This window comes from Otolemur garnettii, unplaced genomic scaffold, assembly GCF_000181295.1.
Source record: "Otolemur garnettii isolate 467f Iridium unplaced genomic scaffold, OtoGar3 scaffold00105, whole genome shotgun sequence".
Taxonomy (NCBI): Eukaryota; Metazoa; Chordata; class Mammalia; order Primates; family Galagidae; genus Otolemur; species Otolemur garnettii.
The window spans coordinates 4,662,412-4,679,755 of NW_003852500.1; the positions used below are offsets into that span (position 1 = coordinate 4,662,412).

At 48.8% G+C, this 17,344-nt stretch overlaps 1 protein-coding gene across 2 annotated transcripts in view; it reads left to right on the forward strand.

The window, feature by feature from the left end:
• The window catches only part of GATAD2A (GATA zinc finger domain containing 2A), a 132,423-nt gene that overhangs the window by 103,830 nt on the left and 11,249 nt on the right, over positions 1–17,344 (forward strand). For both annotated transcript variants that reach the window (XM_012809450.2, XM_023517170.1), the window contains 5 exons: positions 12,877–13,009; positions 13,113–13,244; positions 14,480–14,569; positions 15,381–15,512; positions 15,652–15,819. In XM_012809450.2, coding sequence (XP_012664904.1) covers positions 12,877–13,009; positions 13,113–13,244; positions 14,480–14,569; positions 15,381–15,512; positions 15,652–15,819 — 655 coding nt within the window. The remainder of the gene's footprint in view (positions 1–12,876; positions 13,010–13,112; positions 13,245–14,479; positions 14,570–15,380; positions 15,513–15,651; positions 15,820–17,344) is intronic.

A 17,344-nucleotide genomic window follows, 5' to 3' on the forward strand; every position in this document is an offset into this window, starting at 1 on the left:
AAAAAAAAAAAAAAAATCAGCTGGGCATAGTGGTGCACATGTGTAGTCCCAGCTACTTGGAAGGCTGAGGCAGGAGGATCACGAGAGCCGGAGGTTGCTGTGAGCTAGGCTGACACCACTGTAGTCTGGCTTGGGTGACAGAGTGAGACTCTTGTCTCCATAGAAAAGAGGAGCAAACTATATTGCTTAATTGTATGTACCCCCATGTTAATCTGACGTTTTAAAAAAATGTTAAATGATAATGAACTTATGACACATAATAAATAACTTTTTTATTTAAAAAAATTTTTTTCTTGGACTCGGAACCCTTAGCACAGTGGTACAGCACCAGCCACATACATTGAGGGTGGCAGGTTTGAACCTGGTCTGGGCCAGCTAAACAACAATGACAACTGCAACAAAAAAATGGCCAGGCATTGTGGCAGGCGCCTGTAGTCCCAGCTGTTTGAGAGGCTGAGACAAGAGAATTGCTTGATCCTGGGAGTTTGAGGTTGCTGTGAGCTGTGACACAACGGCCCTCTACCAAGGGTGACATAATAAGACTCCTGTCTCAAAAAAAAAAAGAAAAAACTTTTTTGCAAATCTCTTTAATACTTGACTAAGAAAACACCTGCTGGATTATCCTATCTTGTCTTGTGTCCAACTCCTTCTGATTTGTTGTCAAGGTTTAAGAAAATTCAGCTCACACAGAGAAGCAGGTAGAGACTGGAGAGCATCTCAATAGTCTTTTCAGATAAGTGTGCATTTACTCCCTTAACTTGACACCAAAATATAGAGTGGCTGTTTTCTACCAGTTCGTTGCACCTTAGGCTCTAAAACATCATCAGGGAACTTTTTTGTACTCAGTTACATTTAAATCTATTTGGATTCTTTCCTACTTTGAGCAGACAAATCTTTCTTTAAAAATAAGCTTTTAAGGCTCAGCTCCTGTAGCTTAGTGGCTAGGGCACCAGGTACATACACTGGACCTGGGGGGTTCGAACCCAGCCTGAGCCTGCCAAACAACAATGACAACTACAACCAAAAACAAAAAAAATAGCTGGGCATTGTGGTAGGTACCTGTAGTCCCAGCTACTTGGGAGGCTGAGGCAAGAGAATCACTTAAGCCTAAGAGTTAGAGGTTGCTGTGAGCTGTGAAGCGATGACGCTCTACTGACGGTGACATGAGACTCTGTCTCAAAAAAAAAAAAAAGAAAAGAAAAGAAGGTTTGAATTTTAGAATAGTCTTAAATTTACAGAAAAGTTACGAAGATCAGTTCCCCCTTTGTTAACTGATGGCTATGGAACATCTGTGATAAGTAGTGAACTAGTGTCCTCCCTCATATTTTATTAAGTTCCTACTTAATTCTGATTTCCTTAGTGTTTTGTTTTTTGTTTTTTTTTGAGACAGAGTCATTTATGTTGCCCTCAGTAGAGTGCCGTGGCGTCATAACTCACAGCAACCCCCAACTCTTGGGTTTAAGTGGTTCTCTTGCTTCAGCCTCCCAAGTAGCTGGGACTACAGGCACCCACCACAATGCCTGGCAATTTTTTTGTTGTTGTCATTATTGTTTAGCAGGCCCTGACCGGGTTCAAATCCATCAGCCCCCGGTACATGTGGGTGGCACCTTAACCACTGAGCTACAGGTACCGAGCCTTAGTGTTTTCTGGATGCCTTTTTTCTGTTTCAGGATCCCACCTTACATTTAGTCTTCATGGTTCCTGATACTCCGAGGGTGTGACAGTTTCTCAGACTTTGTTTTTGATGACCTTGACAGTTTTGAGGAGTAGTGGTCGGGTGTTCAGTAGAATATTCCTCCATTGGGATTTGTCTGATGTTTTTCTTATATTTAAACAGGGTGTTGGATTTGGGGGCAGGAAGACCACAGAGCTGAAGTGTCCTTCTCATCACATCCTATCAATAGCACACACTATCTACATTACTTTCATCCTACTGATGTTTACTTATCATCTGGCTGGGGTGCATTTTGCCAGGTTTTTCTCTTACAAAGAGCAACCCAATGCTAGCTCACTATACCTTTGGAATTCCTGGGCTCAGAGATCCCCCTGCCTCCCCGCGCAGCTTCAATACTAGACTGTATGGACTCTTTGAAAGGAAGTCCCTCTGCAGTTCACTCTTGAAGAATAGGGAGTCATGTCTTCCTCCTTAGGCATAGAAAATCTTGATGAATTATTTAGGATTCCACTACCGGGGAGATTTATCTGTTCTCTCCTTGAATGATCATCTTCTCATGGGTATGGGTTTGTAATACCATTGAATATTATTAGCAGACAGTGTTACAGAGATATTTCAAATACACATTTCATCATTCATTGTCATAAAACCAGGTTTGTTAGTGTCATCAACTGGGAGGATCATCTGATCTACTGGGAAGCTGTTAAGCTCAGAATGAGTGACAAAAATACAAGTTTTCCAAAATTCTAAATTTTGATTATTGGAACTTAGATGTTAGCATTGGCAACAGATACTGTCAGGTGTTTTTCATGAAGCTACGGGCATTGCTTTGTTGTTTAGCAGGCCCTTGCCCAACCCCCAAGTATAATTACCCAGGTATGTATATCTGTCTTTCCTTCACAAAACATGGATGCTTACACACGTCCTTCTCTGCATGGTGCCTTCCTGCAAGAATGCTTCATCTTGTCCTTTGTGGGGGGCAGGGAGACAGAGTCTCACTTTGTTGTCCTCCTGGTAGAGTGCTGTGGTGTCACACTTCACAGCAACTTCAAACTCTAGGGCTCAAGCGATTCTCTTGTGTCAGCCCCTAAGTAGCTGGGACTACAGGTGCCTGCAACACATGGCTGTTTTTGGAGATGAGGTCTCACTGTGGCTCAGGCTGGTTGGTCTTGAACTTGTGAGCTCAGGCAATCCACCCTTCTGGGCCTCCCAAAGTGCTGGGATTACAGGCATGAACCACTTGTCACATTTTGTCGCAGAATACTGAAAAGATGTGTATTTAGGGACTAAGGTTTAACTATATGTCATGTCATATTCCTAGGGTTAGTGGCTTCCCATTCTGTAGATGAAGAAATGGAGCTAGTGAATGATTTTTGATGCCTGGGCCAGGTTCCCCCAAAGCTGCAGAGGTGGTCCCAACCCCTTGGTAGTCTTCACTGGCATCCTGTGACATTTCCACAGCTGGAGCAGGTCTGGTTGGGGGACAGGAGACACCTGAGCTGGGGCCAAGTGGACAGGTATGAGTTGGGGAGGGGGCAGGACACTTGTAGGCAAAGGGAATACTTTCCATTCATCAAGCAAGTTTGTGGTCATTACAAGCTGCAAAGCAGTATTTATTTTTTATTTATTTATTTATTTTGAGACAGAGTCTTACTATGTCACCCTTGGTAGAGTGCTATAGTGTCACAGGTCACAGCAACCTCAAACTCCTGGGCTTAAGCGATTCTCTTGCCTCAGCCTCCCAAATAGCTGGGACTACAGGCACCCGCCACAACGCCTGGCTATTTTTTTGTTGCAGTTGTCATTGTTGGTTAGCTGTCCCGGGCCGGGTTCGAACCTGCCACCTTCGGTGTATGTGGCTCGTGCCATAACCACTGTGCTACAGGCACTGAGCCAGTACTTGTTTATTATCTATGGTTTTCATCTGTGCCCAGGTGACTTCTGCCTCTGTTGGTGAGGATGCTAGGATCTCTCTCAGGAGATGAGTTTTAGTTCATTTGCTAAAGGGAGTCTTTCCTCCCTACTCTGTTCATTGAGTTCTCACCATGTTTCCTCCCTAGAGGAACATCAGCCTGGCATGTGCTCAGGGACCAAAGGCAAGCTGGAGATGCTGGTGTTAGTGGTTTGGTCAAGGCCAGGGTCATCTTCTTCTCTGTCCTTCACTTTTCCCCAGGTTAGGAGCCCCTCCTGCTTCCTGGTAGGTGGTGGCCACTTGGGGGTGCCAGACTTGAGAGTGTCTGCCACCCCCAAGGCTTCTTTCTAACTGTTCCCCTGACTTGCTTTGTGATGCAGCAGGTTATTGTTTCTTGGTTAAGTCCAAGGGCCATATCCGTGACCTGGCACTGTCTCCTCATCACCTAAGGGACTCAGCTTGTAGATAATGCTAGCCATACAGGATCTTTCAAATATACATAAAAGTTGGGTTTATAAAAATCTTTTCAGAAAGTAATATTTGATAACATGAATTAGCAGCTGCCAGCGCTGGAAGTATGCTGTACTTTTTTTTCTGCTGTCCCCCAGGTTCCAGCACAGTGAGGGGTACAAGTGGGAATTAAGGTTATGTGTAGATCCTGGCCATGTGACTGGGGGAGAAGGCACTCAGCCCTTACTTAAGACTGTTTTCTTGCCTGGGAGATGGGAATGGTGATAGAGCTGTCGAGAGGACTACATGGAAGGGTGCATTTCAGTGGTTGACACAGGATGGTCATCACAAAGGGTTAGCAGGTATTCCACATATTTTTCTGAACACAAAATGAAAAGTCAGCCTTTCAGTTCTTCGTTTGTGATCATTTCTAAGCAGAGTGTGCTACATTTTATGTGGCCTCCCTGGTGGTGTCAGCTGTTGGCAGAGTTTTGCTGCAGTGGCTTCTTGGGGGTGGGGGGCTGCTGGCCCAGTGAGCATGCCAGTATGGTCTCTGTAGTTTGTCTCTGCTACACTTAGCCACTCTAAAACTGACCCCTGTCACAGTAAGGTCCTCTGGGCCCCCCTGATGGGGCTATTTAACTTTTGGGACTGCTGCATTCGTGGAAGACTTATGGCAGTACAGACTGGCTATCTCCTAGCCAGGCTGACACTGATGGCAGATGCTGCACCAGCTTTATCTGCTAGAACTGGGGACCTGGGACCACTCACCTCCACACTGGGCGATGAGGTGAGAGACAGGCTTACAGGCGCATGCTGGACACACGTGCTCCCTCTCTTTTTCCTGGGCTTTTCAGCCAGTGCTGTGTCAGGGCTCATTGTCATGGAGCCCCAGAGTGGTAATTGTACCTAAAGTCTCCAGGAAGCATGATGACTGGATTCAAAACCCCCATCCCAGCTGTTCACTTCCATAGCCTCTGTGACAGAGAAGTAGAATGCATTCTTACTTCCTGGGCCCCACAAAGCAGGCTCTGGGTTTTTCTCTGCACATCCCAGCCAAGAGGAGCTCAAGTTACGGGGCTGGGAGGAGTGGTAATGGATGCTAAGAAGGGAATTGAGGGGATCGCAGAGGGGCCGCACTGGTAAGAAGCAGGTGGGTTTCAGGGCCTAGGGAAGGGAGGCATAGGGGAAATAGGCACCCCTTAGCATCTGCCAGCCCCTAGTCTGGTCATGGTTTGGGGGCACAGCCTGTATCTTGGCAGCAGAGCTCCCTTTTGAAGAATGTCTGAGTGAATACCACCACTTGGGAAAGGAGGGAGGGTTATGTGGGGTCCCAGGGAGTAGTCCCCTTACCCAGGTAGCTGTGAATGCTCCCAGAATCTTATGTTGATGTACCTAGTACATGGGGGCCTACACCATAAGATGTTACTCAGTAATGGGACTAACTTGGGGAAGTGATGGTAATGGCTTCCTTTTCCTCATAGGACTTTTCTAGAAATGTTTCTTGGGAGGGAGGGGTAAAGGAAGCATGTACAGTTGCTTTCTGGTTTTGATTCAGACTTCATTCCCATTAGTGCCTAAAGCCATGGTATCTTGCAGACCTGTAGACCATCCCCTTCTCTTCCTGGGACCCTCTCTTTATTCCCTTTTTCCGTGGGCAGTTCTGATCTACCTGGCCTTGTTAGAGCTGTGCTCATTTCAAGTCTGCCTCTGCCTTGGGCAGCCTCTGTGTGCAGACTGCTGCTGGTCTCTTTGTGGGCAAGGAGTTCTCAGTTTCCTAGAGTGGTTACTTGGGTAAATCTTTTCTTTCCCACCTTTTCTCTCCATGTTTTGTCCCAGGCTAGTGTCTAGAGTAGGTCCCAGGCCTCTGTTGGGGATAGTCTGAGGGAGGAAGGGGAGTTACAGCAGTATAGGCTAGTTCCCCAGTGATCAAGCTGGGCTGTAGGCTCCATTAGCTTAGTGGTTTAAAGGAACAATGTATTGATATTTTATTGTTTGCGTATTCTGTTGGTTGGCTAGTCCTATCCAACTGTGCACTGCTTCTTGTGCTCTTTGGTTCTAGTAGTCCATGTCAGCTGGGTTGAGTGTCCACAGTACGTTCATCACTGATATGTGATGCCAAGAACAGCTGGGACTGGCTGGGCCAATCTCTGTATCTGTCTCTTTTTCGCCTTGTCTAGCATGGGTATTTTACATTGTGGTGGTCTGAGGCAGCCTGACTTCCCTTAGAGCAAGCTGCTGGGTTCTGTGACCTGGCCTCAGAAGTTTACAGCATTGCTTCCCCTGCATTCTATAGTTCAAAGATCAAGCCACAAAATCAGGCCAGGTTTGGAAGAGAGGACTATAGGGGCCTGTGAATGAACCGTCACACTGCCCCCAGCCAAAGCCTCCCAGCCTCCACAGGGATCTGTGGGGATGGACTGATGGGCCTTGTCAGGGTCTAGCCTGGTGTACCAGGTTCTGTCTTTCAAGAGTATTCCAGCTTCTTGTTAACATCCACTAAAGTGCCTGGACTCAGAGGATAGGGATTGGACTTCCAGGGTCAATTGCTTTATAAAGACAGTGACACAGAATTCAGAAATCTCTTCAAGTGTATTTGTGTTTCCTCTAGCAGTACAGAATCTGTGTGCATGTGGGAAGGAGCCACCCACCAGTACGAGGTTATCAGCCAGTCTACAGGGGCTAGATTCCTCCTGAGCTCAAAGCTCCCATTCTTAGGGCCATGGCAACCTTGCCAGGTCCTGAGCAGACTGGTCCAACCCTTGAGGGATTTATGAATATTCAGACATTACCCTCAGTAACCTATTTATTATCTCCTCCGAAAGATGTGAGATCAGGCAGATGTTTTTCCTCTTGCAGAGGTTTAGTAGATACTGTGTTTGAGTTATAAGGCCAAGGCAGCACAGCCTCTTCACTGCCCTTATCTTCCCAGTTTGGGAGGCCCTGGTAGCCTCTTCAAGGCTGTGTTTTGTCACAGCCTCCATCAAGGCTTCGGGAGTCTATGGTGTTGCTACCATCTGAAATTTTGGGACTGCATAGAGGCTTGCCTGGGGCCCAGGACTCAGCCAGATCGGGACCCTAGGATGGTTCCACACAGACAGCTCTTTCACCACCAAGGTGGGAATGGGACATGGTTACAGGGACTCAGGCTATTTTTTTTTGCCGGGACTGGGTTTGAACCCACCACCTCCAGCATATGGTGCCAGTGCCCTACCCTTTTGAGCCACAGGCACTGCCCAGGGACTCAGGCTATTGAGCAAACTTATCTCTCCATCCTCTGGGCTGGTAGAATGGCTCCTGAGTGATTGTCAGTGCTCACAGTGAGCAGCTTCTTCACTATTGAAGGTTAAAGTTTGGCATTACATGGCCTCCACCTGAGTGTCTATCGGTTAGCAGGGCTGTCTGCTTCACCCTTCACTAAGCCAGGATGCACATCCTCAATAGCCATCTGAGATGTCTGAGCCTCTTTAGCACTGAGGTAATAACTTTACCAAGCAGCCCTGAGAGGTGGACAGTGAAGGGATTCCTGTCCCTCTCCTTATAAGGAGGCATGGGAAGGGAGGTGTCACTTGCAAGAGGCAGAAGCAAGTGAAACTCTGATGCCTTCTAACTCACTTGGGGAGCTCTCTCCACAGCCCAAGTTGCCTGGAACCACTTCACATCCAAGGCTAGGCAAGATGTGGCCATGGATCTACAGCCACTTGAGTATGAAGGCATAAAGCATGGTGCCTCACAAGGTGAGGCTCAGTGAGCAGCATGCCAGCTCTGGCAAGAGGTCCTGTGGATTCTCCCCTTTCCCAGCCACATCGGAGGAGATTCTTGCTTCTTTGGCTCTGGAGATATTGGAGAGGTTCACCCTTTCCTAGGCTGTGATGTTAACCCAAGGGTGTATTCTCCAGATTTTCCCTTGTCCTTTGCTCATCTGATCATCCTGGCATCAACCTGGCCTGCATTAGGGGCTAAGGCTGCCCATGGAGCAGGGCTATGGGTCCCTGGCTTCTGGGCCTGTGCCACACTCACCTGAAGAGGGGTGCTAGGCCCAGCTTGGGGTAGGGAACTTGCCTATCATGCAGGTGATTAACTGCATGTCATCCTGGGAAGCTGAGGGAGGGAGGACTGATCCCTCTGGCACCACCATGAAGGTGCTATGCAAGGAAGCAGAGGCACTTACATAGGTTTGCTGAGCCAAGGACAGTTGAGCTGGTCACTAAGCTAAGGCTCCAAAGCACAAGAGACCTACAGGGCATCCCTCCCTGAGGAGTGGGGTACAAGGGCTTTGTTCAGGCTTGTGCTACCCATGAGTAGAATTCCTAGAGTTCTGTCAGGAGTTTCCCACTTACATGGGGCAGGGCTAAGAGGGCTTTCTGAGGAAGGTAGGCTGTGGTGGCTTCCCCGGATGTGCACTGCAAGGGTGGCTCCCCATGAGCACACTGGGGGAGCACTGATTACATTCCAGGGCAGGGTCATGGGGGACAGGACCAGCCAGGGACCCTTTTGAGGGCAAAAATAGTTTGAGGTGCATCTTGAAGGATATGTTGGAGCTCACAAAGAGCCCTGGGAAGGATGAAAGTATGTAGTGTGTATGGGGTGTTTCATAAAGGGGGGGATAGCATGTAAGGAGTTATGTCAAGTGGTGTCTGGGACCCCAGCCTGGGGCTTGGTTGGCAGGAGCCTGGGGTACAGGGATGCCAATGTGATAGTGCTGGGTGAGGTTTGGGTTGATCTGAGGGTATGAGTAGCTTGATTTGTGTGGAGGGTCTCCCACCTTTAAACATAGACAGCAGCCACCTTTTCTTCCACATCCCTGCCAGGCCTGAAAAGGGCATAAAGGAAAGGTTCTAGCAGGAAATGATTGTGGCTATAGTATGCTGGTCCCAGCCTCTTCCGCTGAGCTGGCCTAGAGGAGGGCCAAGACCTCATTGGGCCACAGTTCATGGTCATCCTCAACTTCCTTAGCATATGAGAAATCTCAGGGGATCTTGTTAAAATGCAAACTTTGATCAAGCAGGCTGAGGGCAAGGAGACCCTGCATTTGTAAGAGCTCTAGAGAAACTGCCTACACTAAGTGGGTTGAAGCAGCTGTTGGGCAGACAATAAAGAGGCTAGCCCCATTAGACACGTAGACACTCTCCATCTGGGCCTCACTCAGACCTGCTCTTCTCTTGTTTTTGTTTGTCCATCCTAGTGGACTGTGAGCCCTAAGGACAGTATTACCTTTTATCCAGGTATTTCTTCCCACTGCTTGGTGCAGCACATACTTAGATTTAGATGGGCTTTCAGCAGATGTGTGATGGATGGATGGATGAATGAATGAGGGAAGGATGAAGTATGCCTTCCCTAGACAGAAGGCAAGCCGGTTCAGAGAACTGCAAAGGTCAGAGCTGCCAAGGACGGCTCTGCATTCCTTCAGTGAGATTCCTTCCTGGCATGGACTGTGAAGGGACACTAAATATTAACCATGTACTAACCATTGGTGAGCAGCTGAGAGCAATAACTCTGTGTGGTGGAGGTGGGATTGTGTCACGATTTAAGTTTATAATCCTGGCCTCCCCCTCCAGGAAACTCTACGGAATTCCTGGCAGGTAACAATTTCTGTGCTGCATTGGGAAGGAGGCAGTGAGGCCATTACGTTGATAACAGCCTGGCCTGCTTCCAGGGAATTTTTTATAGGTCACATAAAATCATTTTTGATAACTATATTTTACATTAAGGGTTCTCAGAATGGGCAGGATAAGCTCATGGGCTTTGCTCTGAAATACCACATAGCTTCCAAATAAACTTGGTGCCCAGGGTGGCCACCGTGGATTGAACAACACAGTGCACCTAGCCAGGGCAGACGCAGTGGTCCCTTGGCCGTGACATTATCTGCCCTAGCACATTAGGCTAGATTTCCTGTTTTCCTTCACTTTACTTTACAGTTTTTATAATTAAATTTTTTGTTTTAGAATAATGCTTATGATTGTTTTGAGATACAACTTTTTTCCCCTGAGTTAAAGGAACTCTCCAGAAAAATACTGAAAGACTTGAAGCCCCCTCTTCTTTAAAGAAAGTTTTTTATTTTGGAGACTTAGAAGGGCCAGTGGCCCTCTCTATATTTGTAAGAGGTGACTCTGGTGCCTGTGGCACACAGCAGTCCCCTGTGAGCTGGCGGCACACAGGAAGTGCCTGCAGCTTTGCAGCCCCAGGGTGAGCCTGACGCCTCCATTTTCTGACAGCACCTGAACCCTTACCTCCCTTCTCAAAATGAAGGCTGCGTGTCACAAACCGGTTAGAACTGGCTGTTGCCATGGTTTTCACGTTAGAAGGCACAGTTAAAGGTCACATGACCAAGGAGGGAAATGCCTTTGTCACATGACTTGTTGGTGGCCTGATTAGCATACAGGAAGTTCACTCCCTGCTGGCTGCTGGGATGCTGAGTGATCATTGATGGGTGGTGACATCATCTCTTGGATGAGTTATTGATTAGTCTCAGGCCAAGATGGGGCCAGGGAGCGCTGTGGTCAGAGTGGTGCTCTTGGGAAACTCTAGTTGGTGGATAGTCCAGGTCTGTAAGCCATGTCCTCTTCCCTCAGGCAAATTTGAGTTTCATTAGCTATCTCTACTCTAGAAGAAGCATACACCCTCAATAACATGTTAAAAAGTGACAGGTCATTGTAGATTGGCTGTCGTTTCAGCCTCTGCTTGCCTAGGAAGTATGTTTGTTGTTGACTCTAACTCTATATAATGTGCTACTTGGGCTGCTGCTCCTCAATTCACCTGAGAGCCCACTTTCGCAGACACTAGCAGCTACAGCTCTGTGTTGGTCCTCAGGGTACTCAGTGTCAGTGTGCATATCCAGAGATCCTGGAATTAGAGCCCCAAGGTCACCTTGAAAGTCAATCTTGGGCAAAGTAGGGCCTGCAAGCAAGGAGAGACACAATATACAAGCAGTTTGGTATGGCACAAGTGAGGTATTCGACATTACTTCACAAACAGCACATTTTTGGACTTCAAAATACAGGCTAGTGAAACTCCCGTGTGAGGGGACTGTGTACTGTGAAGTTGGTACTTTTTTCTTCACTCCCCCGTTTTCTGGTGAGAGGCAGCTGCACTAGTTAAGTCAGATCAGGGCTAGGAACCCACTTTGGCTGGTGTAATTAGGAGGGACCAGGGGAGAGTGAGGAAAGCAGCTCCAGAGTCTGCATCTGCTGAGTCCATTGGAAAGTTGATACAGCCTTAGCCTCTGGTCCTCTGTGTCTACCCTTCCCTGAAGATGTAACACCTTGGGCATGGAAATGGAGGGCCCATGCGCTGTCAAAGCATAGTCAAGCTCTTCATCCTAGTAACTCTGCATTCTTAACACTGCTGGGGTCTACTGGAAAGAATGGGGATAACTTTTGAGTCTAACTCCTAGTTAACGTCCTCTGAGTTTGTCCTTGGTGTCACGGTGCCACCTAGTGGATGTGTTCTGTCCTCAGCTGGTTTTCTTGCTGACAAAAAAGGATCAGATTCTTTATAAAGACACTAGTACTGAGCCCAGATCTTCAGAAGTTTGCGTTGCACCATCAGCAAATAGAGCTGCTTGGTACTCACTTCAAGTCAGTGGTACCACAGCCGGTCTTCAGCCCTGTGGCATCAGTAGTATCCGATGTGTATATCCATCCTGGAGGATTGTTCATAAGAAGGGGAGAATCAGATACTGGCATGCTCCTTACTTGAGTTAAATGACATAATATGCACTGAACTGTCAACTCAGAGCCCGGCCTAAAGTTAGCACAGAATGGATAGTGTTACTAGGTTCTAATTAATGACACAGCCACATGCTTAGACATTTATGCTCATATTTTGACAAATAACAAAAGCACCCACAGATGCTTCTGCCATTGTCCCCCCTGGGTTGTAGCAAGATGCTGTGGGCTGACAGTAAAATGAGGAGCTCAAGTTCACAGGCAGAAGTAAACTCCCCAGATAGACCATTGCAGTGAATGGGGAGCAAATTCATTAGAAAGAAAAGTGGATGTGGGTTAGAGTGATGAGAATTTCATGATGCAGTTTGAGCTGGGACTTCTGGGATGTGCAGGAAGGTAATAGGCAGAGTGACCTTGGCATGTGTGACCAGAGCAGTCTACACATCATTAGCATATGGGGGGGTGGGTCAACTGGCCAGAAACCAATTTCTGAGTAGATCAGGTGGGTAGAGTGTCCTAGGTCTTTGAGAGAAAATATGCCCTATCTAGTTTCAAAACATAGGACTGTGGCCACATGTTGCCCAGTAAGGATGATCCAGCAGAAAGCCTGGGGACTGCTTTGAGAGCAGGACATAACCCATGGAATATGCCCCTTGGTCTTCTAGGGGCAGATGGGCTGCCAGGCATAAGGGCTGTTGGTATGCTAGGGGTGAGCAAAAAAGTTGGTTCGTGTAGGGGCTGGGGTCTCTGTTTAGTGGTTTCCAGAATGGACAGGCAACACCTGCTGGTTTGTGAGGCATACACATCCCATAAAATTCAGTACCATGGGGTAAAGAAAAGAGCTGCCATTTTTTCCAGAATGATCCTATCAAATTCAGAGACACGCGTGCCCTCAGCCCTGGGGACACATAGGCAAAAACTAAGGAGTCCCAGCTGTTAAAGGGCCTAGCCATAAGTTGGCAGGTTTAGGTGCCTGGTGAAGTGTGAGAAGAGGCAACCTGGAGGCAGTAGGTGGGGCAGGAAGGACACCCAAGCATAGCCAGCCATGCAGAGCAGCCAGGGAGGGAACAGCTGTGGTGTTCCCCCCTTATTCTTGCCATTTGTCTATGAGGTGTGGACACCCTATTCAACAGTCAGGGTGCTCTATAATGACTTCTTTCTCCACCCCATAGTGACATGAAGTCCGAGAGGAGACCCCCATCACCTGATGTGATCGTGCTCTCTGACAACGAGCAGCCTTCCAGTCCTCAGGTGAATGGACTGACCACGGCAGCCTTGAAGGAGACCAGCACCGAGGCACTCATGGTGAGCCCAGCAGCAGTGCCCTAGAGTGGAGCTGGTGATGGTGGGGGTCTTTGTTCCTTGCCAGGATCCCTCCCCCTCAACCCTGGTTCTTTCACCTTTGCAGAAAAGTAGTCCTGAAGAACGAGAAAGGATGATCAAGCAACTGAAAGAAGAGTTAAGATTAGAAGAAGCAAAACTGGTTTTGTTGAAAAAGTTGCGGCAGAGTCAAATACAAAAAGAAGCTGCCACCCAGAAGGTGAGTGCTTGAGTCCCCTTTTTCCCTCGAGGGTCCTCAGAAGCTCTTAGGAACCAGAAGTAATCAGCCACTGCCCTTACCTTGACCTCTCTTCTTGGTGATAAGGGCCATAAAGTTGAAAAGGGAGAAAGGCTTTCCTCCAGGGAGTTTGGATTAAATATGATTTAATGTGGGAGTTCAGTTAAAATTTATTTTGGGAGGCTTTTCTAGTGCACCGTTCTGGGAAGATTCTTGGGTGGGGATGAAGTTACCTTCCGAGTACTTTCTTCACTACTTTAGTGAACCAGTGCAGCCTGGGCAGCAAGAACTGATAGTTGCTCAAGGAGAGATAGGACATGCTCCCTGCTCTGGCTCGGAGGTTTGTATACCTGTACCTAGTTAGCAAGTGGGATGGACAGAGCCTGCATACCAATTCCTTCTGCTTCTTTGACTTGTTGCAGTGCACCGAGTCTGTCACTGTGTCTTCCCTAGAAGAACATGTGGCTTTAAAAAGTGCCCAGAGGCTGGGCACAGTGGCTCACTCCTGTAATCCCAGCACTCTGGGAGGCTGAGGTGGGCAGATCTCTTGAGCTCAGGAGTTTGAGACCAGTTTGAGCAAGAGCAAGACCCCATCTCTACTTAAAATAGAAAAAGCTAGCTGGACCTGGTTGCACATGCCTATAGTCCTAGCTACTTAGGAGGCTGAAGCAAGAGGATTGCTCAAGCCCAAGAGTTTGAGATTGTTGTGAGCTATGATGCCACAACATTCCACCCAGGGCGACAGAGTGAGACTCTTGTCTACAAAAAAAAAAAAAAAAATGTGCCCAGGGTGGTGCCTGTGGCTCAAAGGAGTAGGGCGCCAGCCCTATATGCTGCAGATGGCGGGCTCAAACCCAGCCCTGGCCAAAAACTGGGGAGGAAAAAAAAAAATGTTCCCAGACATAGTGTTTTATCACTAAGGTTGAGATCAACCTATCCAGGTCCTGGGTCTTGCCTCAGCCACTACTGCCACCACTACCAGACATTCTATTCCCTGGAGAATAGAGTGGGTGCCTGGGCCCTGTGTCAGGTCACAGAGCAACCCACAAGTCATGTTGAGAGTCGGGGTAGGGGGATCTGCTGGAAAGTCTTTCCTTGGCCCATGTAGAATGCGCCAACTCCAACTGTCTTCTATTAGCATTATATATTGGTGCCTCCATGTTGGGGGAGGGCCCCATAGCCCTCTCACCTCGTTTGTGTCCTGCTCTCCTTAACAGCCCACAGGCTCTGCAGGGAACACCGTGACCACCCCTCCCCCGCTCGTGCGGGGCACGCAGAACATTCCTGCTGGCAAGCCCTCACTTCAGGTCAGTGTCCCCTCTGTGCATTGGCAGGTGTCTGGCTGGCATTGCTGCTGTTTGCATTCAGAAACAGGCCCGTTGGGCTCCTGAGCAGTGCTAATCCAGGTCCTGTGAAAGGCTGCCAGTTCCTTCCAAGTCGGATAGAGCTAAGACTTCCTCTTGACATCCTGGAGTTGAAGTAACATGTCCACAATGTCTAAACTAGAACACTATTGACATCACAGACAGAAATCATGGATGACAATGGAAGAGCCTCTCCATCGAACACCCTTACCAAACTGAAACAAGTACTCAAAGAGTCTGGGCTCCTTTCATGTTGACATTGCTGACGGTGGGTGGTCCAGGGTGTCCTTTGGGCCTGAATAGCCTAGGCCTGGCAGAGCCTTCTCCCAGCTTGTCTGCCTACAGGGCGCCCTCAAGGTGAGGGGCAAAGGCTGTGGCTCCCAGCCACAGGGCTAAGGTCCCATACTCCCTTCCCCAAAATAGGCCTGAGCCCCACCTTTATCCGCCCCAGTGGATGACATCCCATCCTGGCCTAGCTGCTCTCCTACTATGGCTACCAGGGCCAGTGTCACCTGGTATTGTGCCAACTTGGTGAGACTCAATCCTGAGTGAGCCCAGGTTTGCACTGCTCTGGTTGGAGATTGTATTCCTTGTTTTTCTGTGTTTAGAATGAGTAGGTATCTTAGCTAGTTTTTAAAAATTTATCTTGCTGTCTTTTGAAAAATATCTAGTATATGCTTTTCCAAATCAACAAACCTGCTTTTAAAAAGTAAGAAAAAAGTCATATACATCTGGGCATTGGTGTCATTGGCAGACCTCTTCAACTCGAATGCCTGGCAGTGTTATCCCTCCGCCCCTGGTTCGTGGTGGGCAGCAGGCGTCATCGAAGCTGGGGCCACAAGCAAGCTCACAGGTTGTCATGCCTCCGCTTGTCAGAGGGGCTCAGGTAAGCAGAGCAGTATGTGTTTGGAATCCCAGCAGCCAACTGCCTTGTGATAAGGACCCTTTCTAGGATCTTGAGGCCTCCTTCCACTGTTGATCTCACTCAGATTTCTTATACCCTCTACCTCACCTCACTCCTGCAGCAAATCCACAATATCAGACAACATTCCAGCACTGGGCCGCCGCCCCTCCTCCTGGCCCCTCGGGCATCTGTGCCCAGCGTGCAAATTCAGGGACAGAGAATCATCCAGCAGGGCCTCATCCGTGTTGCCAATGTCCCCAACACCAGTCTGCTCGTCAACATCCCACAGGTGAGGGGCCATGCCATGCCAGGGAGGGGTGTGTGCCCCCGTTTCTGACTCCCAGGATGATGTGGCATGACCTGTCTGCTTCCAGAGCTTGGACGTGAGTTCCTTGGGGCAGTAGGGGTTTGAAGGTGCTGGGCTGAGTTTCTGGGGTAGCTCTACACAGGGGAGCTGCTACTAAGGGTACAGACCTAAGCTAAAGGTGGCATCTGCCCACTGGCTCCATGTCAGAGGCAGCAGCATATGGGAGATGGCAGGTTTGTGGGGCATAGAGGTGGCCCAGGTAAGGTAGATGATGAGTTGGGAGATGGTGCTGAGGAAGGTCACCACAGCCTAAGCTGCCCTCCCCCCAGCATAGGCTCTAGAGGAGGGTGTGTCTGCAAATGTCCTGATGGCACCAGACATGTCTATTCTTAGCCACATGTCCATTCACCTCTGTACAGAGCCTCTGAGATGGGGGAAGGTCTATTCCCACCCCCTCTTCTCACCGCCCCAGAAGCAGATGGGAAGAACAGGACCAAGGGGGCGGGCAGGCTGGAAGCAGGAACCTCAGCTGACAGATAAAATTACTGGGTCCGTAGGGGCTTTTGCTGACAGATGTGTTCACTCTTTCTTCCTCCTTTGGCGCAGTTTGTTCTTGCCCGCCTTCCTCAGAAAAGAGCAAGGCCAGCAGGGCTCTGGGTGGCGTCCCTCCCTCTTTTAAAGTTGAGTCTGAGTGTGGAAACAACAGCCAGCCCTGCGTCCATATGCACGGGTGTCCTGGACTGACCTAGCAGGCAGTTTCATCCACCCGTGAAACTTTATCTAGTCCCTGCAGTTCTCAGTGTGCCATGAGAGTGGACATGCAGCAGGCAGTGGTGGTGCCAGGATAATCTACTACTAGTGGGGCTGGGGGAGGCTGCTAGGGATTGGAGGAGGTAAAACTGGCTGGTCAGACATAGGGAAGGCCCAGGCTAGGTCTCCATTGCTGAGGGAGTAGGTGTCCTGAAAAGGCATCCCAGATTTCCCTGAGACATGTTTGCAAGCTTTGAGATAACATGCTTTTCTGTGCATGGCTTTCTTCAGGAGTCCACAGGAGTCCTCAACCCCCAGAAGCTAAGGGTACTGCCATGGTCAGCTCTGGGGTTGGGGGAGCACACTTAACAGTTTTGGGGGTGGTGGGGACAGTTAAAGATCTGGCCTTGGGATCCAGACAGGATGGGAATGTAGTGCCACCATCAGGCAGGATTGGGAGAGGGGTCAGGGGTTGTCCCAGGAGCTGCTTACCTGCATTGAGTACTTGGGATTGACTCCAACATTAGCATCCCAGGTGAGCACATGCAGAGGTACTCCTAGAGACCAGGCAGCCACACCACAGCGAGCCATCACACCCTGCAAGGAGGTGGCAGACTGGGCCTCAGTGAGAGGACAGAGGCCTTGCCAGGCAGGGTGGCAATCACCAGGACATGGTGATAGCTTCACGGTCTTTCACGGGGCTGTGCACAGCACACTGTAAATGTAAATGTGTGTGGTTTTTTTTTTTTTTTTTTTT